Source organism: Ursus arctos, unplaced genomic scaffold (genome assembly GCF_023065955.2).
Source record: "Ursus arctos isolate Adak ecotype North America unplaced genomic scaffold, UrsArc2.0 scaffold_12, whole genome shotgun sequence".
NCBI classification, from domain to species: domain Eukaryota; kingdom Metazoa; phylum Chordata; class Mammalia; order Carnivora; family Ursidae; genus Ursus; species Ursus arctos.
The window spans coordinates 35,226,155-35,250,865 of record NW_026622786.1 but is presented as its reverse complement, the minus strand read 5'-3'; the positions used below and the strand labels follow the sequence as shown (position 1 = coordinate 35,250,865).

Sequence of the window (24,711 nt, the reverse complement as noted above, 5' to 3'; positions counted from 1 at the left end):
TCTTAAATTTCATTGGATATAAAATTCTCTGCTGATACTATCTTTCCTTGAATATCTTATAGATATGATTCCACTACCTATAAGTGTGGAATATTAGGATAGAAAAATCTGAAATCAGTTAATTTTATATCTCCCTCTAAGTGACTCAATTTTATTTTATTTTTTTTACCAACATGCCTCAAAGAGCTGTTCTTTATCTTTGAAGCGAAGTGCAGGTTTTATTAGGATATGGCTTCATATTGACCATTCTGGATAAATGTTTCCAGGAATACAGTATACACATTTGCTGTACAGATCCAAGTTTTGTTGTTGTTGTTTACTTCAGCAAAGTTTTCATGAATTATATCCTTGGATATTTGTTCTATTTTATAGTTTTTGTTTTCTTCTTTAAAAATTCCAATTATAAGTATGTTTCATCTCCACTGTTATCTTCTATGTCTATCATTTCTCTGCAATCATTTAAAATATGTTCTTTATCTTCAGTTCTGTTTGATTTTCTCATTTCTGTCTTAACCGTGTTTCCTATAATGTCTAATCTCTCTTTGTGCTCCTTCCAATCTCATCTTGATTTATAAAAAGGGTTTTTTCCTATGGCATCTTTTCTGAGTTCTACAAGCTCACAATTCATATCCTTTTAATGTCTTGCCATATCTTCCTTCTCTTGAGTTCTTATGTTTCTGTTTTATGATCTTCCTTCATAGAGGTGTGGGGTTTTTTTATGTATGTATTCTCATTTTGCTGTTTTCCCCTATATTTTCCTTATTGTACCTTTCTATTTATGCTGTGCCAGTTGCTTTTAGTTACTTATTATTTCATAGTCCAAGAATTTATAGAAGGACGCTGAAGGAGAAGACAGAGGGCCATGCCTTCCAAATCTCAAAACCCAAAGGCTATTTTAGCATTACTAGCATTCCTTCCCAAATGGCTTTTTGATATAGCCTCACCTTCTTCTCTGAATCAAACCTAATCTAGCAGAACTTCTACAGCCAGCCGAGCTGGCACCCCCTTACTCTCCTTGCCCTGTATCCACTCTTATTGGTATATGCTTCAGAATGAATCCTTCACCTTACGAAGTAGATTTGTGCATGTTCTGAGATCTGTCCCCACCAAGCCATTTAGCTATTATATGTTCTTCTTTCTTGTACTTGCTCCTGGGAAGCTTCTGTCCTCCCCAGATCCTGCAGCACTTGTTTTGTACAAGGGCTCAAGGTTAAGTACTTCAGGGTATGCTCCTCATCTTTAAAAAAAGTGTGTGGTTATGCTGTCACTTATATGCTTTTCTCAGCATATTTTGAGAGTTTGCAGATTTTATCAGTCCCTTGTTTTGCTGAAAATGGGGTCTTCAGGGTTAAATATTATTTTATTCTTTTTTTTTCATATGATATCCAGAAACAGAAGTGGGAAGATAATATCTCATGGTTCCATGTCTATACTTAAAGTCTATACCTATTTCACAGATGAAGAATCTGAGGCCCAGAGAGATTACATAATCTCTCAAGGTCATATAGGTCAAGGTCATATAGGTGATAAATAGTAGAAATGGATATGAGTCCAAGCAGTCTAGCTTCAAAGTCTATAATCTTTGCCCCACCACACTGCCTCACAGCCACTGTATGCTCCACATCACCTCACATATCCCTTGGCAAGCCTCATGAATTAATCATAGCAGTTATTTCTTTCCACAGAATCTCACAGTGGGAAATACACTCTGGGTAGCCCCCAAAGTTGGTATCTGAGTGGATATCTAAATGTTAATCCAGTTTTAAGTTTCCAGTCTTATTGTGAATATGTTTAGCAAATGCTTTGAGCAGATATTGATAGCAGAATAGCGAACTCTTAAGGATAAAAGGTACAGATGAGAAGGAATGGAGAGAACAGGAGAAAGTCTTCTATCAGAGGATAGACTCTTTACTGTTAATTTAGGTCTGACCTGGATATCATCAAACTGCAATTCGGAGGTTAAATTTAGATAATTGTTGATGTGGGAAACAAAGGCAGAAGAGAAATTATTAAATTTCCTTACTATCTACAGCCCATTGACAAGTCCTTGAAACAGGCAGTGTGACATTCCTCTAGGGACTCAATTGCCTCCGTGTTAATACTCTGCTAAGGGTAAAAGGCAACCTTAGCCCAATACCCAGGATTCCATAAGTCTACCTTAACATATAAAAATTCCTTTAGAAATTTTATCTCTAAACCCCCCAAGATATGTGTTGGCAATCATCCCCCAAGCATATGGCCCACCGATATACATCTGAAAGGTCTCATGACTAAGGTTTTACTAGACGGTAATAAATAACTTCTTCCCAACAATAGCTAGCCCCCTCAAGGTCCTGGAAACCTTGCTTCCAAAATTCATTAGAGACTTATACTATCCCTAACCCTCTTCCAACTTGAAAGTATATAATGGGCCACTCCTCATAACCCCATGGCAGCTCTTTCTGCCTGCGGCTCCTGTCCCCAAGCTTTCATAAAACCACCTTTTTGCACCAAAGACGTCTCAAGAATTTTTTCTTGGCCATTGGCCTTGAACCCTAATATCTTTTCCAACATCAATTGGTACCGATGAATACAGCAAGAAAAAACTAAGCTGTCTGTAGTAAGTTACTTGTTTCATGAGTGGCCCTAACCACAAAATCAATCCAGTTTGTGTCACTTAGGAAATCAGTTACTATTTAAAGAATACTGATTACCAACTAGGCACTTCACTAAGTGCTTTGCTTTTTTTTTTTTTTTTTTCATTAAGAAACTTTTTTCCTTTAGAAATTTTTTTCTAAATAATTTTTTTATTTGAGTATAGTTGGCACACAATGTTATATTAGTTTCAAGTGTACAACATAGTTATTCAACAAATCTATACGTTACGCTACGCTCACCATAGTGTAAGTGTAGCTCCCATCTGTCCCCGTACAGTGCTATTACAATACCATTGACTATATTCCCTGTGCTGTATCTTTCATGCCCATGACTTCATTCCATAGCTGGAAGTCTGTGTCTCCCACTCCCCTTCATCCATTTTACCCATCCCCTCACCCCCCTTCCCTATGGCAACCATCAGTTTGTTCTCTGTGTTTATAGCTCTGATTCTGCTTTTTGTTTGTTTATTCATTTGTTTTGTTTTTCAGATTCACATATGAGTGAAATCATATGGTATTTGTCTTTCTCAGTCTTATTTATTTCACTTGTGCTTTGTATTTTTTAAAGAATAAAAATAATAGCAGCATTCATTAATTCTATGTACCAAGCACTGTTCTCACAACTTTATTAAGCCACATAATGCTCACAATAACCCTATGAGGTAGGTAGTATGGCTAACTCTGACAGTCATAAAAACTAAGTCACAGAGAATTTGAATCACTTTCCCAAGGTCACCCAAGTAGGAAGGGTAGAGGCAGGATCTGAAAGCAGGCAGACCTTCTGACTCAATCTCTCAGCTGGCAACTTTTAGGAATGCATATGTCACCTAACAGCAGAACTGATTTTATCTTTTTCACCTATTTGCTTCTTAAACAGAGAATAAATCATGGTGTCACCAAGACAACGGGCTTTGCTCTTTTCACTGTAAACACCAAGACTAATGACTTCATCCAAAACATGATTTCAGTAACCACATATGCTGACTCACAAACCTCTCTCTGGACTTGCAGATCCAATGGCCTACTGAATTTATGCAGGAGAGATTAGATGTCCTGCAAGCACTTCTAACTCAATATATTTCCCCCCACATTTGTTCCTCTTACTTTAATGCCTCTCTTAGTGAAGAACCCCACTACCAAACCACCAGCCAGAGTAATATTTTTATAGTGTCAATTATGTCATGCCAATCTCCTGAACAAAATCCTCCCATGGCTTCTGTTACAGTAAAAATACAATCTAAACTCTTTACTTGGTGTATGAAACCTATGTCATCAGCTCCCTTCTTATCTCTTTTCTCATCTATTTTCATTTCATCCCACATTACTTTGCACCAGCCACACTGGTCTTACCTTATTGCTTAAAACCACTAAATTCATTTTGAATTTGTGGCAACTACACTTATTGTTCTTTCTGCTTAGAATGCTCTAAACCTTTCGTTCATTCAGATCTAGGCTCAAATGTGACCTCTTCAGAGAGGCCTTCCCTGACAACAATACCTAAAATATAAAATTGTCCTCCTCCGTGCCCCAGTGACTCTCCAACATCTTACTATGCTTTATTTTTTCCTCACAACCCAGAAAATTTAGGGGGAGATATATATAAATATATCATATATATCACATTATATATGTGTGTGTGTGTATATATGTATATATATATATATATATATATATATGCCTATATATGACTTGCCTATTGCTTTGCTCCCCTGTTGAAATGTTAAGTCCATGAGGTTAGCACTTCATCTTGTTTTACTGTTATATTCCAACATACAGAATAATGACTAAAACAAAGTAGGTCCAAAGTACTGCTTGAATGAATTAATCAATCAATCGAGCCATCTAACCAGAAACCTGGTAATCACCTTTAATACTTCCTTTTCACCCATTCTCCATAACTATTCAGTCACGAAGTCCAACACAAACCTTAGTTAAGCTCTCTTTATCCTTAGATTATTACCTTAGTCTCCTAATAGATTCCTTTGCCTCTTTTAAGACACCCTTATCCAATCTGTTATCCACACTGCGGCCAGAGAAACCTTTCTATGTACACAACAAAATGAACATTTAGTTCATGACACCACTTCCTATAACGCATCAGTGGCTCTCAAAACTTTTAGTGTAAAACTGAAACTTCTTATTTCATCCCTCAGGCCCTTAGTGATCTAACCCCTGCCTGCATTTCCAGTCTCATATCTCATGCCTTCCTAAAGAGCTTTCCCCTTTTTAATTCAAAGGTGATCAAACCCAAAAGATCAGAAGAGGAAGATGTAGAGTGTAGGAAAAAAGGATCACTCTCAGCAAGAGAATATAGTAGAAATAAAAGAGAACCATTAAATAAGGAATGAAGTATCCATGCTCTTTCAGCCTTATGGATGTCCTGTTTAGGAAAAATCTTTTTACCGTTTTCTATCCCCTTACTCTTTCATTAAAGGATTATGACTTATTTTAAAATAATTTTTGTGTTAAGATATTCCATGGAACTGTGCATGTCTGTGACACAATTGATGAAGTTGAGCAGATTAGCACATTTAAGATTATCCTTGTAATTGTGAGTGGTATGGTGGCCTTATTGCAAACTGTCAAATTATGCAACTGAATCATTGGGACTCCCTGTCTTGATTTCACTTTCCCCAGTCCTTCTTTCCCCCCTTTCTAATATGGCACCCAAAATCCACACACTACTTGTGTAGTAAAAAATTTAACCTAGTCTACATTTGTCATCAGCTCCTAGGAGGCACTCCCTAAGCCCTTGAATATCTTGCCTGATAAAAAATATCTTTATCTGAGGGTTGTGGACCACACCAGAGAGTCCAACAATGTGATTTATGGTAATCTGTTCAACCTCAAGAGGAACTGGAGACTGAGGTCAGCTACTTGGGCAGTCCAGCCTGTCCACCTAACAGAGCCCCAGTAAAGACTCTGGACATGAGGGTTCAGGTGAGTTTCACTGGTTGGCAATATTCTGTACGTACTATCACACGTCATTGCTGGGAGAGCTGGCACTGACTCCACTGGGAGAGGACAACTGGAAGTTCTACATGTGGGACTTTCCTAGACCCTAACCCTTGTGTCTCTTCTGCGGGTGATTTTAATCCATGTTCTTTTGCTGTAATAAACCATAACTGTGACTATAACTGATTTCACTGGGTTATATAAATTTTTCTAAAGCATTATTGAGACTGAAGGTTGTCTTGAGGAACCTCAAACTTGTAGTTGGTATCAGAAATAAGCTTGGCCTTGCTGACTGCCCCCCTAGTTTACACTAGCCCTTACACATTTTTCCTTCAATGGTATCTGCTCACTCCATGGCATTCTCCACTCTCAATTTTTTTCTTTTCCGTTTCTTAAATTTCTTGCCATATCAAAATATATCTGTGTTTAAAAAATAATAAATCCCATCCTTTCAGAGCCCTGCTAAGTATATCCCCTCATGCCAAATTTACTTATAAGACTTAGTTTGAGTGTTACCTCCTCTGTAAGCCTTCAGTGTAATTTTTGCTTGTTGTTGTTTTGTTATACACTAAAAGCAAATAGATCATACTCAGTTTGCTAATAAAATCAATCTTCTAAGCCTATGGGGCTAATGCTGAAATGTAGGCACAGACATTCCAACCTTGCTCGCCTTTCATTTGAAACTTGTATAGTAAGCACCACTGATACTATTATCACTAGTCAGAAGAAAACAAAGAGAGAGAGAGGGAAGAAGAGAAGAAAATGGAGAGATAGAAAGTGGGGAGAGAAAGGAAGAATAGAAAAAAATGGAGAGAAAAAGGAGAAACTGAGTCTCAGCAGATGATAACATTATGACTTATACCCTAGTATTTGACTTTAAATCCAGTGGCTAGATAATTAACTCTATGGTGGAGTATAGTATATGCCTAAAGAAATAGATATGGGAGAGCCAATTGTTATACTTGTTTTACAAGTTTTACAAGCACTTCTTTTTACAAGAGAGCCAAGGAAACATTGCAGCTGTCAATATTCAACAATATTCTATCATAAATCGGAGGAACAATAGTAATATTATGTTTGCCCCTCAAAAATGTAAGGATTCTTATATTTCTGAGTAAGTGGTAGCTTAAAAGATTTAAAAGTTACCAACTTTTAGATAAAAGGTTAAGAGTAATATCACTCAACAGAGTGTAATAAGTTACAGTGTTAACTCATTAAATAAATTAATATAATATAGCACTTAATTTAATAAATTCTCAGTGTTTAAAATTATCATATATCTGGGTCAGCAAAATCTCCAAGCTATATTCTTTCTGGTTTGTAGAATTGAACAAATTAAATGCTTGTTTAAAATAAAGTCACAAAGGGGCGCCTGGGTGGCACAGTTGGTTAAGCATCTGCCTTCGGCTCAGGTCATGATCCTGGAGTCCTAGGATGGAGCCCTGCATCAGGCTCCCCACTCAGCGGGGAGTCTGCTTCTCCCTCTGACCCTTCCCCTCTCATACTCTCTCTCTCTAACTCTCTCTCTCAAATAAATAAATAAATTTTTTTTAAATAAATAAAATCACAAAGTTGTAAATAAGAAAAATAATATAAGCCTTAATATTCTTTTCTTTGTCAGTTTACCCGAATTGACTAAATTAACCAGGTAATTGTCCAATATCCACTTTCTATTGTTCTATATAGTCTCAGCCAAATAGTCAGTGCTAGAATCAAGACTCAAATACAAGCTGCCTGGCTTCCAGCTCACTGAGTTAAGGAACGAAAGGAAGTGCTTAAATTCAACTATTTTAGTTTATTTCAGTTTTTCAATATTATCAGTATATAGGAAAAGAGAAGGATCTTGAGTATTCTTTTTTCCTAAAAAAAATTATTGTCTTCATCATATAACAGGCATACACTAAACGCTTGACATGTATTATCTCATTTTACCCATACAATAACCCTATGTAGTAACAACTATTATTATCTTCACTTTAGAGTTGCTGAAAATGAAGCTCGCAGTGTCTAAGGGACTTGCTCCAGATCACATAGCTAGTAAGCCCTGGAAGGCTTCCGACTCCAGAATACCTGTGCTTTATTGAGCACCACCGTCATACTGGGTATGTGTGACTTTGTTCCTACTGTAAATAACACACCTATTATGGATAAAGAGATAAAAGCAAACTTGTTCATAAAATGCGAAATGAAGCTTTAACCTATGTGTAAAGATTTTCGTGAAGTGTCCATAAGGGGTTTTGGCAGAAAATCCTTGGAGTATCTGCAGCTAGAATGAGCTGATTCTCTGTTAACAATAAACACATTTTGGATTCATTTCCACAGGAAATACTCTTTTCGGAAATAGTATTGTATACATGTGGTTTTCACACCTAGGGATCATGGAGCTGAGAACGCTGTGTACATTGGGGATTAGCTACACATCTTGCATGATGTACATATCCCGCAGAGGCACTGCAGCTAGTCCATCTCTGGCGGCCAGCCCACCAACACAGACTGAGTAATAGGGAAAGCAGACCTTGTCAGATAAGGAAAGGGATCAATCTTCTGTCAAATCCTCAGAAAACTCAGCCTTAAATAAAGTTTTCCTTGAAGCAGAATCATGTATTCAATAGGTTATACCTAAAAATTGGTTATAAAACAAATGAAAATTTAAAGATGTTTATTTATTTGAGAGAGAGAGAACTTGCCCACATGAGCGGGGGTGTGGGGGGGCAGAGGGAGAGGGAGAAGCAGACTCCCCACTGAGCAGGGAGCTCCACATGAGACTCCACCACAGGACCCTGCGACCTTGACCTGAGCTAAAGGCAGATGCTTATCCAACTGAGCCACCCAGGGGCCCCACAACATTTAAATTTATTAACAGGGTATTTTAAGTGATGTTCTTGGCTATGTTAAAGCTTCAAGGAAAAACTGAAAACATGGCAAATAACAGATGTTTACATCTGTTCAATCTTAAAATCGCACTAAAATGAGAATAAGGAAATGGGCTTTAAAACTACCTGGGCAAAGGGAATGGCTGGAAGAGACAACAGCAGATAAGAGATATCAAGAAATTTTTGAAAGATGAAAAGCACAGGAAGGAATTAGCAAAACTGGAAAAAACAAAAAAACAAATCCTGAACACTACAGACATGTAGTGTAGCATTGTAAGTGCTAATGCGGGTGGGCCAACTCACATCAAAAAAACCCTGAAAATGCTCAAGAACTGAAGATGCCAAGTCAGTGAATTTAGGAGGGGGGCATGGGGCTTCAATGGGGGGGGGGGGGTAGGGGTGGTAAAAGTCTGTATAAGAAGCTTTGAAACCACAATAGAAAATTAAAGCTTACTTGTGTAGAAACATTGAATCAATCATAGCAGGAGATGGAAGAGAAGCACCATAATGAGAACAAGCGGATTCAATTAAACTCTCCATACTAAAAAATGAGACAGCCCCTTTATATCACTTAATCCAATAACAGAGGCAACTAGGATTAAATTCCACAAGTAAGATATTGAAGAATTCTTTTCTAAAGAAACTGTACAGCCTTAGACACTCATGGCCTGCAAGAAAATGGTCAGCAAGTTCCTACTGCAAGGCCCTCCATGTAAAATATACCAGTTAGCAAGCCTACCCATGAAAACAGTTTCCAAACACATTTTTAGTGCCTTACTTTAAAATGACAAAACAGGTTGTACAGACATAAAGACTTTTTCCAACATAAAAGACAGACCAAAACAAACAAAACTTTATAGGAAACAAAGGCAATGTGGGGAGCACAAGAAAAGTTCAAAAAAGTTTTTTTTTTTTTTAAGATTTTGTTTATTTATTTGAGAGAGAGAGAGAATGCACATGAGCCAGGGGAGGGGCAGAGAAGCAGATTCCCTGCTGAGCAGGGAGCCCGATGTGGGGCTTGATGTGGGGCTCGATGTGGGGCTCGATCCTGGGACTCTGGGATCATGACCTGAGCTGAAGGCAAACGCTTAACCAACTGAGCCACCCAGGTGCCCCCCAAAAGTTATTATCTTTAGATACATAAGAGTAGATATTGCATCAAAGAAACAAGAACAAGATGTTATTTTTTTTTTTTTAAAGAACAATCTGAGTAAGAAGGCTCTTAAAAATTTAAATACAGGAGAAATAAAAAAATTAAATGTTTGGAATAATGACTCATGAAAATCTAATATAAAATAGAATAAAAAACAAAGATAGGAAATAGGAGTTAAAAATAAGAATATAAGACAGTCAAGCCAGGAGATCCAATATCTCAACAACAGAACTTACAGAAAGAGGAAATAAATATGAAGAAAGAACTAACACAGAAAAATTGCCAGAAAATGAAAGATGTTTCTACATTGAAAGTCCTACTGAGTGGCCAGCACAGTAAGCTGAGAAAAGATCTGTACCAAGCACATCACTGTAAAATTTCAAAGTACCAAGGATAAACAAGTGATCTTAAGGATTTAAGGAGGAAAACAAAAAGGTCACATGTAAAGAATTAATATAACAACAGACTTCTGAACTGCAAGCCAGGAGACAATGGATAGAAGTCTTTAAAACGGAGAGAAAAGCCTACAGCCTACAGTTCTGTACCCGCTCCAATTACCTTCAAGTTTATGGGTAAAAAAATCACATTCTCAGAAAAGCAATATACACATTCTCAGGATGCTACTGGATGATACGCTCCACTCAAATAAGGAAATGAATGATGAAAAGGAAAATAGGAGTTCCAAGACACTGGATCCGACACAGATGAGAGACATTAACTCCGCAGGAAGCTTAGAGAACTACCAATCCACAGTAGAACAGGAGAATTTTAGCTTTTAAAAGGAATAGCTCCAAAAAAACCAAAAAAACAAAAACAAAAAAACACAGATGGTTAGTGTATTTGGTTTGTTTTTTTTGGAAAATATTTTTCAAAGTTTTTCAAGTATCTAAGAATTAGTGATAGTGACATCTCCTGATTAAATGTTACATTATTGTTTCATGCCAATTTAATAAAAAGAATGTACTTTAGGAAAAAATTACTTCTAAGTTTCTGATAACACACTACTATTTTCATTTCATTTTTTAAAAAAGATTTATTTATTTATTCGAGAGAGAGTGCACTCATGTGCACACACACGCACATGTGAGCAGTGGAAGGGGTAGAGGGAGAGGAATAGAGTCTCAAGCAAACTCCCCTCTGAGCACAGAACCCAACATGGGGCTCAATCTCACAACCCTGAGATCATGACCTGACCCAAAATCAAGAGCCGGCTGCTTAACCAACTGAGTAACCCAGGCGCCCCTTTCATTTCTTTTTTTGAGCTCAAAAAAGTATCCAATTTTTGGAAGTCAAAAAGGTTTTAAGAAGATTTTTCTTTTATTAAGAACTAACAATAAAATGTTATGGTTACAGGAAAACTAAAAATTACGATGTTCACTCTGAAACAAAGGAGCATATTTTGTATTCCATAAAAGAAATCTTAAGGCCAAAAGATATTATTTCCTTCATTGGTTCTGAATTTTTTTTAAAAAATCCATAAAAAATTTTCAGTTTTCCTTATATCCTTCTTTGCCTGGGTTTTTAAAATCTTGATAATGTTACCTTTTGTAAATTATTAAACTCATGACACCAGCAGATGGCAATTGTGAAGCCAAGAGATGTGTAGTGGGAAGAGGGTTTTTTGTTGTTGTCAGGGAGGGACAAGCCTAGATTCAAGTCCCAGCTGTACGAGCCTGAGCAAACCCCTTCAGTTTCTTCATCTATAATCCCTATCCTGGAGGCTCATTATGAAGATTAGAATAATACATGTAAAGTGCCGGCCAAGGACAAGCCACAGAATATATATGCAATTAATAATGACACTTTTCCTTCTCTTTTTGATCTTCTCCGTGGTCCAAGAGGCACAGTTCTAAAGAGTTTGTAGACTTTGCCATCAAAATACCTGAGTTCAAATCTTGGTTCTTCCATATATTTGCCTGTAACCCTTGGGGTAGTTACTTATTCTTCTTAACCTTGTTTTCATCAATTCTATCATGGGCATAATCATAAAAACCCTGTGATGAGGTACTAGTGAATATATATTCTATAAGCATGGGGCTGGTACACAAGAAGTTCTCAGAAGGTATAATGTAAGTAATAACAATGAACTAAAAGATACAGTTTCTCTCCTCTTCAAGGCTAATTAAAGCAAAATAAAGGAACAGAAATGACTTAGTCAAGAATAGCATTTCATGAAGTTATATGTGACATGTGACCTAATTAAACCATTTCCCCGTAAAACAGAAAATGCCTTCCAAGATATCTTTTAATTCATCTATGTGCTACTTGACAGAATACTTATCTACTTGGCAGTTTGGGCAATCAGAGAGAGTACCATCCCCTCTTTTGTGCACCCTCTCTCTACCTCTGCATATTTCATTTACTTCTCTCCTTCTTACTGTTGTTTAGTTGATGGACCAAATTGGCAAGTGGCTTGTGGACTTAGTCGCTGATTTGAAATGTTGGTTTTGTCAGAATGCATAATTTGGCAGCCCTGCTGATATAAGACAGAGGAGCAAAACAAAAAAAGTGGGGGGGGGGGCATGGTGATACTGTCTGTAGGTCCAGCATAATTCCTGGGTTTTTCTCTTTGACTTTGGCTTTTTATTTTTTTAACCTTTGACAAAGGCACTTGTTTTTACACTTTGAGGCCAGAGACATTCTCTGATTTATATTTCCATCACTGGCAATTAGGACATTAATGTGGCAAATAGAAGATACTTTTTAAAATGTTATTTAATAAATTAATTTGAGTATACATAGATTCCTGAAACTCTATCACCATAGTACCAGAGCAACTAGCTAGCATGCAAAAACAAAACATTGAACTATTTTCTAAACCTCTCCATTTGAATTAAATAAAAATCCCAAACCCACTGGTATGCAAATTGTATTTTGTTTCTTAATGATGTAAATCTAGATGGAACATTTAGTATATGCTTGTGTTGTTTCAAGAAGTGCAAAGGTAACTCAGTCACAGTTTGCCACCCCCAAGAACTCCCACTTCAAATGAAGTCACAAGCAAAGCCTTTTCACTATACAAAACTCCCCTTTTATAGAGAGTTTGCTTAAAAATGTAAGTAATTTCTTAAAGGTCATATTTCCCCCCAAAATTGGTTTCTTCACCCTTACATTCTTATTGTACTGGATAGAATTTTTTATTGTTTCGTGTTGAATTTAAGGTTCTGATGATTTTAAAGTCATATACTTTTGCTGTTTGGAAGCAGAATTTTTATATAAGCAAATAAGTAACAAGGTAACTTTCTTACCTTGTTCTTGCGCATGAACAGCACCCCCTGCCACACATAGCACAATAAAATGAAGAAGCAATTTCCTAAAAAAAAAGGGGGGGGAATTTTAGTGGATATTTACAACCTATGAATCATATAAAACCCAAAATGAACTCTAGTACAAGATTAAGAAATAATCTATCATTTTTAAAAATTTTTTATTTATTTATTTGAGAGAGCGAGAGAGAGCAGGAGCAGGGGTGAAGGACACAAGGAGAAGCAGACTTCCCGCCTAGCAGGGAGCTCAATGCAGGGCTGGATCCTGGGACTCTGGGTTCATGACCTGAGCTGAAGGCAGACGCTTAACCAACTGAGCCACCCAGGTGCCCCAAGACATAAGCTATCACTTTAAATAACAGTATTTTAATACTCATCATGGTTTAAGTTCCAGCTTTGCCACTTACTATATGACTTGGGCACACTTTTTATCACCCCAGCGTTTCTTCATCTGTTAAATTTATCTCATAAACGTTTTCAAAGATTAACTGAAAAATTTCATGTAAGGCACACAATATAGTACCTGGCACATAGGAAGCACTCAATAGCTGTGAACTAGTATAAATGATATTATTACTATCATGACTATATATTACATCAAACTACGATACATGTAATTTTATACAAAGTAATAGAAGTTTACACAAAGCAACAGAACTTATAGTCACTTAACCATAGTGACTATAAATTGTGGAACCAGTGATTTGTTTAAATGAATGGTTATATGTCAAAGCCATTTATCATATCAAAGCCATTTGAATATCACTTGTATCAGATTCATGCTGAGTTCTGAATAGCAATGGCCTGTAGATGTCAACATCGAACATTTTGATTAGCAATAATTGTGAGCACAATACTCAATCACTGCATATCAAAATGTTCATTCATATTGGTTAGCTGAGTACAAATATTTTGTGATTTTTTTTTAGTACAACCAAACTTTTCATAGATTTTATTGAGTAGTCTTCATAATTGGCTGTATCTACCCCCCAAGTGAAAACCATAGAGATAATTTCAAAGGTAATGGAAAGCTTGCTGAAAACAATAGTTGATCACCTAACTCTGCTTTTTTTTATTCTAACCCAGGAATTGTTTTTTTTTTTTTTTTTAATTCTAACCCAAGGACTTCCCAAATGACATTTCTGTAAAATATAGTTCTGTAAGGACTGATTACAAAGCCCCCTGAAAAATAGTTTTTTCTTTTATTAAGTTCCTGGTGTACTAATAGTAATTGGTACATTTTCTATTTATTACCAACGATAAATATGTTTTTTATCTTTTCAACTAGTATAAGGAGCATGTTCATATAACAGAAATAATCTTTACAAAGTGAGCCAACAATATATAATTATACTTTTCTCCTTAGTATAATGGAACTATCTTTTATATTAAAATGGCCCTAACCATATTTTAGTAAGTGAAAAATGCATACTCTATGGTCATAGTATAGAGCACAACTTTTATAAGACAAAGTTTTGATGGAATATTTAAAACTGTCATCAATTCTATATTCTAATCAATCGAACGATTACAGAAATTTCAACTGGTATAGGCGAATAGCTGAACCATGTATTTTAATGAAGCATACAAAAGATTCCTATGTATGGTGTCATCCATTTCAAACAATAGGGGGAATGGGATAGACTGGTGATGGGTAGTAAGGAGGGCATGTATTGCATGGTGCACTGGGTATTATATACAACTAATGAATCATCGAACTTTACATCAAAAACCAGGGATGTACTGTATGGTGACTAACATAATATAATAAAAAAACATTAAAAAAAAAAAAACAATAGTTCTCAGATGTTAGTTCGTTAAAAGAACCACCTGAGATGCTTGTGAAAAATGTAGGTTTCAGGCTTGCCTCAGCGATATGATTCATAAATCTGGAGTGAATCCTCAGTTTGTATACATCTTTAACTAGGTGATTCTGATATGGATTGTGCATATATTAAACTCTGAGAAACAACAATTTAGAACATTTACTACACAAATATTCTTTTGCTTAAATTATAATCTAATTTTATGATATGACCTAAGAGTATTTGACCCTTGGGAGGGTTGTTGTTTTTTGTTTTATTTTTATCCTTTTCTCCGGCTCTAGATCAGTGGTTTCAAACTTTACTGTGCAGCAGAGTCACCCGGAGGGCTTGTTAAAGATTCGCTCGGCTCCACCCTGAGAGTTTCTGACTCAACAGGTCTGGGGTGAGGTTCGAGAATTTGCATTTGTAACAAATTCCCAGGCAATGTTGATGCTGTGAATCTGGGCTTTACGTGGTGAGGACCACTGCTCAGGAATAGATACTACTCAACAGTGATGAAAGCCTGCCTGTTTTGAATCTGGTCTTTACCTTCACTGCACAGTGGAATCACCTGGGGAGTTTTCAAAACTAATACTTGAGTCTTGCCCTCTGCACCTGTGCCCTCAGAGAGTCTGACTTCATTTGTCTGTGGTACAGGGATTTGTAAACACTCCCCAGGTGATTCTACTGTGCAAATAAGTTGAGGACATCTGTGCGAGATTGAAATGATATCTCTAGGTTCTCCAGGATGGATCCCAAAGCGATCTAGAGTTTGAGTAGAAAGAGGCTCTTTTCCTTTCAACTTTGTATTTTCAAAAAATAACTGGGAGGATATAGACCAGTGAGACTAAAAAATAGCTCAGGCTTATAATCACAGAGGGAAACTGCATCAGATTAGCAGAAAATGGAATGTGAAAGGAATCACGTCTCATCTGCCCGAGGTAATCTGGCTCACTCAGAGTTTAGAAATAATCCAACAGGTACTCTCCTACTCAGAGGAAGCTAACTAATGAAGAGTACAACAACCAGAAGTATTCATTTAGCAATTCAGCCAACTCATAGACTTCCCCAATGACCTTAGGGGAGAAGAATGAAAAATAAAGTTCTTTCTAGACATGTTAACAAGTCCATTCCTGGTGTAAGGCAGGAAAATATGAACACATCAAACATCATTCCTTAGCCAGGTGATTTTAGGGGATTATGACAAATCAGTTGAGCCATACCTTATGTGTATCAAAACCAATGACTAAGAGAGAAGTAGAGATTGAGGGCTGAAAGAGATTTTTTCTCTTTTTTCTAATTATGTCCCAAACTAACAGCCACCCAAGGAAGAACATATGGATATCCATATCCAAAGCAATATGGATTTCATTACACCTGACCTCCCTCCCCTGAAGCTACAGCCATATCACATTATACTGTATTCTCTGGAGAGACCTTGTAAGTATCTTAAAGGCCCTCTTTGTTTCCACCTGTCAGAATCTTAAGTATCATCAAAGCCTAATTTGAATAACATCTGCTCCATGAAGTTTCCATCATCTCTAAAGACAGTTGGCTCTTTCCCTCTTCTCTGTACTCTTAATGCTTTAATTGAAACTTTATTATATGCCATATATATTGTACATTTTAGGATTAATAAGTAAATAACAAGCAATGGGTCTCACCTTTTATCTATTTCTTACATGAAATTGACACTTAAACATTTTTAACTGATCTACCCAGGTGTCCCTTTAAAAAAAAAAAGAAAGAAAGATTTTATTTATTTATTTGTCAGAGAGAGAGAAAGAGCGCACAAGCAGGAGGAGCAGCAGGCAGAGGGAGAAGCAGGCTCCCCCCTGAGCAAGGAGCCTAATGCAAGACTCAATCCTAGGACCCTGGGATCATGACCTGAGCCTAAGGCAGATGCTTAACCCACTGTTTAAAAAACATTTTTAAAATGGAAAGGAGTAACAGTAACATCTCCCAATGACTGAGGAATTCAATTTTTCCCTATAGACCTAATTCTTTTAACACTTGGGAAAAGTAAAGTAAAATAAATAAGAGTACTTTTACTTGGCTGTCCAAAGAGAGAAAGAAAAGAAAGAAGAAGGTTTAAACATATCTGATATGATAGGGTAAGTGGAAAGGCTTCTTCTTTTTTTTTTTCACTGTAACTGTTTCTCTCACCTCTGAAGTGGGAACACAGAAAAGACATCAAGCTTAACTGACATACTCGAAGAGCCAAACTCCATCATTGTATGAAATGGATGTCTAATGAATCCAGGCTTTCTGGAAAATGTCCAGTTGGGCTGGGCTTGTTTATTTTTTTGGTTTTACCCCCCTCCCATGATATCACATTTACTATACATTCACCTAATGAAGAAAAAATGTCACATTTCCACGTTAGTAGTAGATGATAGAATTCTCAAGGGTATCCGCTGTGCTTTATGCTCTACGTACCATGTATGCATTTAGTGCTAAGACATGCTGGAGTCGTTGAATAAGTTGAAAGTAAAACTGCATTAGGTTGGAGAGAAAACAACATGGCAAACACTAAACCTGGTTCTATTTCTAACTTACTGTGTGATCTTGGGTGGTTTATTTCGATGTTCTGAGTCTTGGCTGACTCAACTATCATGTGATGAGATAATATAAATTTTATATTTTGCTTTCTAAATATAAAACCCTAAAATCTGTGTCTATGGTAGGATCCTGTTAGTATACTAGCATTAGAGGACAAAGATCAAATTATTTAGCAAGATGTTCCGTAAATCACTATATATGACATGATGTTTAACCACAAATCTGGAAAGGTCTTCCTGAAGTTCTGGCCAATACTCTTTTAATTACGTAACTTAAAATACCCTACTAAGTTTGCTCATTTGTTCACATATTTACTTTAACAAAAAGTCTAGTTGGCATATTAAATATGACTTTAAATATTCGAAGCATGTCTGCTTTGGGTCACTTTTCTGTACATCTGGACTCTATGTCACTGACAGAAAGTAACAGAAGTACATATACTCAGACATTTCACAAAATCAGACCAGATCTGAAAGAAGTCAAGAATATGGTAACAGTCAATAAAAGTTCAGAAAATATAACCCATGATATTAATATCTGAGGATCTCTAGCGAAATATGAAATTGTTCTCCGGGCCTGGTCTGCTAGCCACATTTTCAGTATTGCAGAAGCCACAATCAAAACATAACCAGACATGTGAGAGGTAAAGGCCTGGAGGAGATCAGACAGGAAATAGATATCCAAAGACCATACTCAGAATATTTAAGGAACGAATATCCATCCCAGGCATCTTCCCTAAATAATTCTTACAGCTATTTAACTTTCTCTTTCTCTGATGGCTTTAAGTTACTTTAGGAGAATCCCAGGCATCTTTTTGTTTAGGGCACCCAGGAGACTCTCACATGTTGTGTCTGCAGACTACCAAAGCACTTTCTGACATAGATTCAAGTTATAAATGTAAGGACCTGTGAAATCTTATAAATAGGGAACGTTTTTTTGAATGAGATGATGATTTTAATTTAAACCAACTGGAAAATGCAAAATAATCTGAAAATGATACATGTGATAGATATCGATAATTTCAACAACTACCATACACTACATTTCCAAGCCAAAAATTCCTCTAAGTCATGACAACTTTACAGATTTTGCTCTTTACTAGCTGCAAAGAACCAGAAATAGTAACATTTCCGTCCTTTGCTGCCCAAATAACTGAAGATCAGTTCTCATCCCAGCAGTGGGGGTAAAGTCAGATGATTCAGGGAGTGAAGTGTTGTCACTAACTTATATGCAATGAATTTCTGAGACTGTCAATTCAGCTTGGTAGGTATTTGTACAACTAATACAGCGTGAGGCATACTAGAATTTTGGTTAAATTTCAAGCAAACAGGCAATTCATGAAGTACAAGGGAGATAAATGCTTAAGGACTTCAAGCGATCAAAACACCTAGAGTCCAGTCAGTAGTAGGGAAAATACCTCACCTAGTCCATCCTTGTAATACCCCCAGAGATTGTTAAAATGATTGCTGCCTAGCCTAGCAAAGTTCCTGGCACACACTAGCGTTAATTCAAGTTTTTTACATGAATGAGTCAATCTTCAGTTAGCAAGACTATCAGGTGGTCTTGAGTTTCAATAAACATACAACTTCTCTAGCATCTTCTACATGCACACTGATCCCAAGATCAAGAAGTCAGGTCATCCTAACCTCCATTTATTTCGCTAAGGAAGTAACCTGGTTTAAAGACTTTTCAGAATCTGGTCTCTTGTCTCCAGATCCAGCTCCAGTCACTCCTCTAGAAAGCGAGCTCTACAATCAACTTCACTTCTTTCAGGCCCTCAAATCAGCTGTGCTATCTCACCTCTCAGCCTTTTACTGTTCTGTCTGGAAAGTTCCATGCCTTTTCCAGTTAGGTCTCAGTGAGGATTTCATTTCCTTTAGTCAGTCTTTCTTTCCAGGATTACTGTTCTGTATCTTCCCCACTTACCCAGGACTTCTAGGTGTCCTCCCGTCTGTACCTTTACCTCATTGTGCTATACCTAGTTGTTCATTTTCTGTCTCCTATACTAACCCGGGCACATTAGGGCAGCAGTTGTATTTCTGTCTTGCTCTACCATTGTATCCCTTCTGCTTAGAGCCAGGCTGGGTATGTAGTTGGAGCTCAGAAAACATTTGTTGAATAAATGAATGAATGATTGAGTGAACGATTGAGTGAATGAATGCCAGAATAATGTTAGCCTTTTATGAGAATGAAAATAAAATGATCTTTACCTCACTTCCTAGAGTTACAAATTCTAAAATAACTCATAATTGCAAACCATGGCAAGGAAACTAGCACAGCTATTTTAATTTCCATAATAAAATTTATTTTTTCTCCTGCTACTTCACAGATTACCAAGCAGAATGTCTATGCAACACTCAAAACTACTTTCCATAAATTACAATCCCTCTCCTTGAGACGTTAGTTTATTTTAAACATCTACTTGAAAGCAAAGATAACTAAGCAATTTTAAGGAAGTTTCATGCCCACTAGGAAATAGATGTTTATATCCAAACCTACCTCCCCACACACACACCTTGGTTATAGAAACTCTTTAATTACAATAATAACCTGCCTGGGGGACTTTCTGATACTGTTAAATCGTTGTATCTAACACTGAGTTTTGGTTTTAATTTCTTTTTATTACTTCCACAAATTCACATTAGGTATTACTTCCACAAATTCACAAACTCACTTAAAAGCAGCCCCATGAAATAAAATGTCTTTAAGGATCCAGTTTTAAAATTGCAAATGTTTTTGGGTGAGTAATCAGAATTGTGATTTTAAAAAGCTGCTCCTGTTCTTACAAAAACGTCACCACAAAAGGATGGTGGAAAATTAAAACCTCAAGGATTTCATTAGAAATTCTAAGGTTTAATTCAGTGGACTGACATTATCATCAGCTAATCAGCTGTTTCTGCCAAGTCCCCTACATACAGGGTTGGTAGCAGGGTATTTTTTTTTAAGTTTGTTTGTTTGTTTGTTTGTTTGTTTATTTATTTATCAGAGAAAGAGCACAAGAAGGCGGGGAGTGGGTGGGGGGAGCAGAGGCAAAGGCAGAGAGAGAAGCAGACTCCCTGAGAGCAGGGAGCCCAATGCGGGCTGGATCTCAGGACCCTGAGATCATGACCTGAGCCGAAGGCAGAGGCTTAACCCAACGAGCCACCCAGGCGCCCAGTTTTAGTTTTTGTTTTTGTTTTTTTTAATTGATGAGCGCTTAATTCCTTAAGGAAATTGGATTTTTTTGAGAAACAGTTTTCTCAGATCAGTTAGTAACCACCTTTCCCCTACTTGGCACGGGTATGGTTGGAGGTATAAGGGGGTGTGATCTGATATAACCTTGAATTACCCTTAATTCTCTGCAGCCCACCCCCGCTGATAACTGTATGGAACAAACTGGATGTCAAAGGAGGCTGCAAGGTCCCTGGCGGAGAGACCTTCTAGACCAGTACCTTCACCCAGGATCTGCTATCAACCCCAATTCTCTCAGCAAGGGTTCTTTTCTCATTCCACATAGTCTAATTTTTCCACAGCTCCTGCTGTAATCCATTCTGTTTGGTTTCTCTGCCTCCCTCCCCCCAATCATCTGGACCCAATTTACAAACCCCAAACTGCCCAAAAATTTATGCAAGGCCTTTTCTGGGAGCGTCTGGAAGGGAAGTGTAAACCAGACAAGGCAGAGGCCAGGAGCAGAAGATCTGCTTTAATCCGAGAGGTGGTCACAACTACCAACCCCGTGGATGGTTGGCCAACGCCGCAGGCCTTGCTCAATGGCCAGGGGAAAGCCCTCGGGTGGGAGCTGGCGGGGAAGGCAAGAAGCGCACAGGGATGAACGCTGAGGTTGCGGGCGGGTCAGGCGGTGGACCGCCTCACCCAGACTCTCCGGGTGGCTGGACCCGTGGGAGCCCGAAGCTCATTCCACCGACCTGGATCAACAGGAAGATGCGCGCGGTCCCGCAGGATCTGCTGTGCCCGGAGCCCGGCTTTCCCACCGGGTCCACGCGGAGGGGTTTTATTGAGAAATGTGGCGGGAAACGTGCCTAGCAAGCCGGCGCGACCCGCGTGAGTCGCCCTGGGGAAGTTAACCAGCATTGCCTGAGCTCTTCCGGGACCCGGGGCTCCCGGGTCGCCGGCACCTGGCCCCAAGCACTGGATTGTGAGCTTTCCTGCGCACTGATTGGTCCGGCTTCGGGCGCGTGGGAAGGTGCGTCCTTCTCAGCCGGGAAGCCAAGCTGCCCAGGCGCCCAGGGGTCAGAGCAGAGTGCGCGCGAGCCCCAGCCACGGTCGGCTGCACGCGGCTGGGAAGCACATGTGCACACAAACACTGCCATAAGGCGGTCTCTCTCCGCGCCCCGCCTCCCTCCGCCTGCCCTCCCCACCACTCACCTACTCTCCCAAGGGGCAGCTTCGCGGCAGAGAATGACCGGAGCCGCTTTGGTCCCTCCCGTCTCAGGGGCCAGAAGCAAACTTGCATAACCCACTGACGTTTCCAGGGGGAGCAGGGCAGCCAGCCAAGGCGTGCATCCCCCTCCACGCTCTTTTCCCAGGAAGGGAGTGAGCAGGAGCAGGTACAGCGCCCAAGGAGGAGGTGGGGTGCCAGTCCGGGCCTGCGCGAACACTCTGCGGGAGGAGCAGCCCCGCCCCCGCGTCCAGCCCCTTCCCCAGTGACAGGCCAGTGAGGCAGGACGCAGCCTCGGCCCCAGATGGGCAGCACGTGTGTTGGCCTCCTAACGACAAGAGGCGATTGCCTCAGAGTCTAGCCGCACCCTGATGCCCGAGGTTTTGAGGGTACCCTCTCCTCCAGTCCAGCAACCCCACCCCAAGTCTGTGTCCCCGCGGTCCAGGCTGCCCGCACAGAGCCCAGAGGACTGCCGGCGCCCGAGCAGTCCCCAGGCTGGACGCCCGAAGAAGCACCACGGGAAGCAGAACCTCAGCCAGGGCCCTTAGAAAGGAGAAGGGAAGGAGGGGGCGAGGGCGGCGGGAGCTGGAGCTCCAGCCGGCGTCCGAGCTGAGCTCGGGAGTCGCGGGGACCGCGGCCGCCGGAACCGGGACGAGGGCCAGCGAGCTTTCCCTCCCCAGCCGCAGGACCTCTTTAGCATAAACTTTCTGAGAGATGCGCTGGCTGGAGGCTTCCTTTCAAACACGGTATTTTACAAATTGAGGAGACAAGAGGAGGATGCCACGGCTGCTCGCCGGCTCCCAACTTCAAACAGTGTGAAGGAGCGGGAGCACGGATCTCCAACCCGCTCAGAGGGTCGGGAAGTGGGGAGAGGGATGGGTCTAACCTTAGCCTCCGGGTGAGTGGGCTACTTACGTTTTTGCCGTGTGGGAGACCTTTCCACTCCTTGTCCTGTGGGCTCCTAAATGCATTTGTATGCATTTGTCCCTGCAGCGAAGCGCTAACGGAAAACAGAAGGCAACTCCGAACTGCTAAGAGTGCAGGTACTGGCCATGAAAAAGGGGGGGAAAAATCACATGAAAACGATGCTCCCAAACCGCAACAACAACAAAAAGGGAGGAGGGAACTAGGAAGGGGAAAGAAATAGCACCCAAAGGGTAGATCAATCAGCTAGGCTTAGCTCCCTAGCTCGGCAACGGACGAGGCCGGGGGGAGCGCTACCCTGGGAGGGCGGGCGAGGAGCAAGACCTCACTGGCAGGCGGCGGGGCGCCGGCAGCAGCTGGAACTCCGCCGCGAGTGCAGCCCTCGAGTTCACTTGCGGTTCAAAGGCGACTCTGTGACTCCAGTGGAGTCCTCTGCTTTGGGCCTGGGAGGAGAGAAGGGCTGGGGGAGGGAAGGGGATGAAGGGGGTGTGTGTGGGGGGGGAAGTCCTTGGAAGCAACCCGCGCCGGAACATTTGTCAGACAAGCACACACACCCACTTCGGAAATCTAGTCGGTGCGAGGGGGCCGGTGGCAACTGCAGGCGCTCAGCGTTGACTGCCGCCGGCTGCTTCCCCTGGAAGAAGAGGAGCCCAGCAAATCCGGCCGGTGTTAAATTTCACCGCTCACTGACTTGCAATGACATCACCCGACACAGCGCACACCTCCCCCTCCTCCCCGCAACCTACCCCCAGCCCGCGCGGGGCTTCCGCGCCCCTGTCCGCAAGCCCCTGGGCCGGCAGCGCCTGGGGAGCGCTCGCAGCCGCCCCGGGAACGCCCGGACGCTCTCTCTTCCCATGCCACCCTCCTCCTGGTCCCCGAAGCTCGTAGGTGACTAGTATCCTTCCTTCGTCCCTTTTTCGGCAGTCCCCAATATGATGTATTCCTCTTGCATGTCTCTCATCCCCAGTCTTTTTCTCTGTCCTCTTCACGCACGCCCTCTGAAATCCTACTCAGCGGAGCCCTTCATTCTAGACCTTCTTGCATTTTTTGCCCTGATGCTTGCGGCCTAAGTCGTATTATAAACGGACTGTGACGGTTCTCATTCTACCTTTCCTTCCCTTCACTCTTGCCTTTCAGTCTGCCCCCGTACTACTTTTCTGCTGGTTTTTCTCTCCTGTAACCCACTTTTCTGCTTTCTGCCCTTCTCTAGCTTGTAAACATGGATTAATGATCTGCATTTATGCATCCAGAACATGCTAACAGACCGTGGTCTTTCCAATTTGAATATCTTCTCCGATTTTTGTAACAAATTTCTTTTTTGACATAAGCCTCCATGCCTGCACAGCCTTTTCACAGCCTGACAAGTCCACCTTCCAAGTTTTGGGAGGTAAAAAAAGCTAACCATCTGATTTTATCTTTTTATTAATAAGACTGGAAACTCCAGGAGGCCAGGGATCTGTTATCTTGCTCATTGTATCTCCAGCACCTAAAATTCTACTTAGCATGTCTGTTTAGCCAGTGACCGTTGCATACTATTGAGTATCATTTCTCCAACAAATTTTCCCGCCTATTCTGGGTGCCATCCACAGCTAATGATCTCTCCGCATGCTGGAAAGCATCCCACATTACATGCACATTATAAATTTAAAGCAACTATATTGATGAATTGAAATGATTCAAGAAAACTTTGGAATTTTAGGAATTATTTCCAAAAAAATTTTGGCGATTTTTTTTCCTCCAGGAGTATAGAATTTAATTCATCTTCCTTTCCCTCGATTCTTCAACTTGTTATTTTGAAATAAATTTAGATTTACGTAAAAGAGAGTTTCTATATACCCTTCGTTGACTTTCTCTAATACTGGTATCTTACATAACAGCAATACAACAATCAAAACCAGGAAATTAACACTGATACAATACCATTAACTATTTAATAGCTCTTACTCAAATTTTGTCAGTTTTCCAAAATGTCATTTGTCTGGCCTAGTATTTAATTCAGGATCTTATACCGTGTTTAGTTAATTAGTTAACAGAGAGATTCAACTGTTAGATCTCCTTAGTTTCCTCCCATCTGTGGAAGTTCCTGTCTTCTTTTGTCTTTCATGACTTAGACCCTTTTGAAAGAGCACTGGTTAGTCATTTGGTAGAAACTCTCTCAA

General features: G+C 39.9%; 1 protein-coding gene across 1 annotated transcript in view; it reads right to left on the bottom strand.

The window, feature by feature from the left end:
- The window catches only part of COL24A1 (collagen type XXIV alpha 1 chain), a 366,899-nt gene extending 343,943 nt beyond the window's left edge, over positions 1–22,956 (bottom strand). Inside the window, exons 1-2 of the mRNA XM_057310505.1 lie at positions 22,544–22,956; positions 12,866–12,930 (exon numbers count right to left, since the gene is read on the bottom strand). Of these exons, the coding sequence (XP_057166488.1) occupies positions 12,866–12,930; positions 22,544–22,599 (121 nt within the window). The 5' untranslated portion in view covers positions 22,600–22,956. The remainder of the gene's footprint in view (positions 1–12,865; positions 12,931–22,543) is intronic.
- Positions 22,957–24,711: the final 1,755 nt, after the last annotated feature.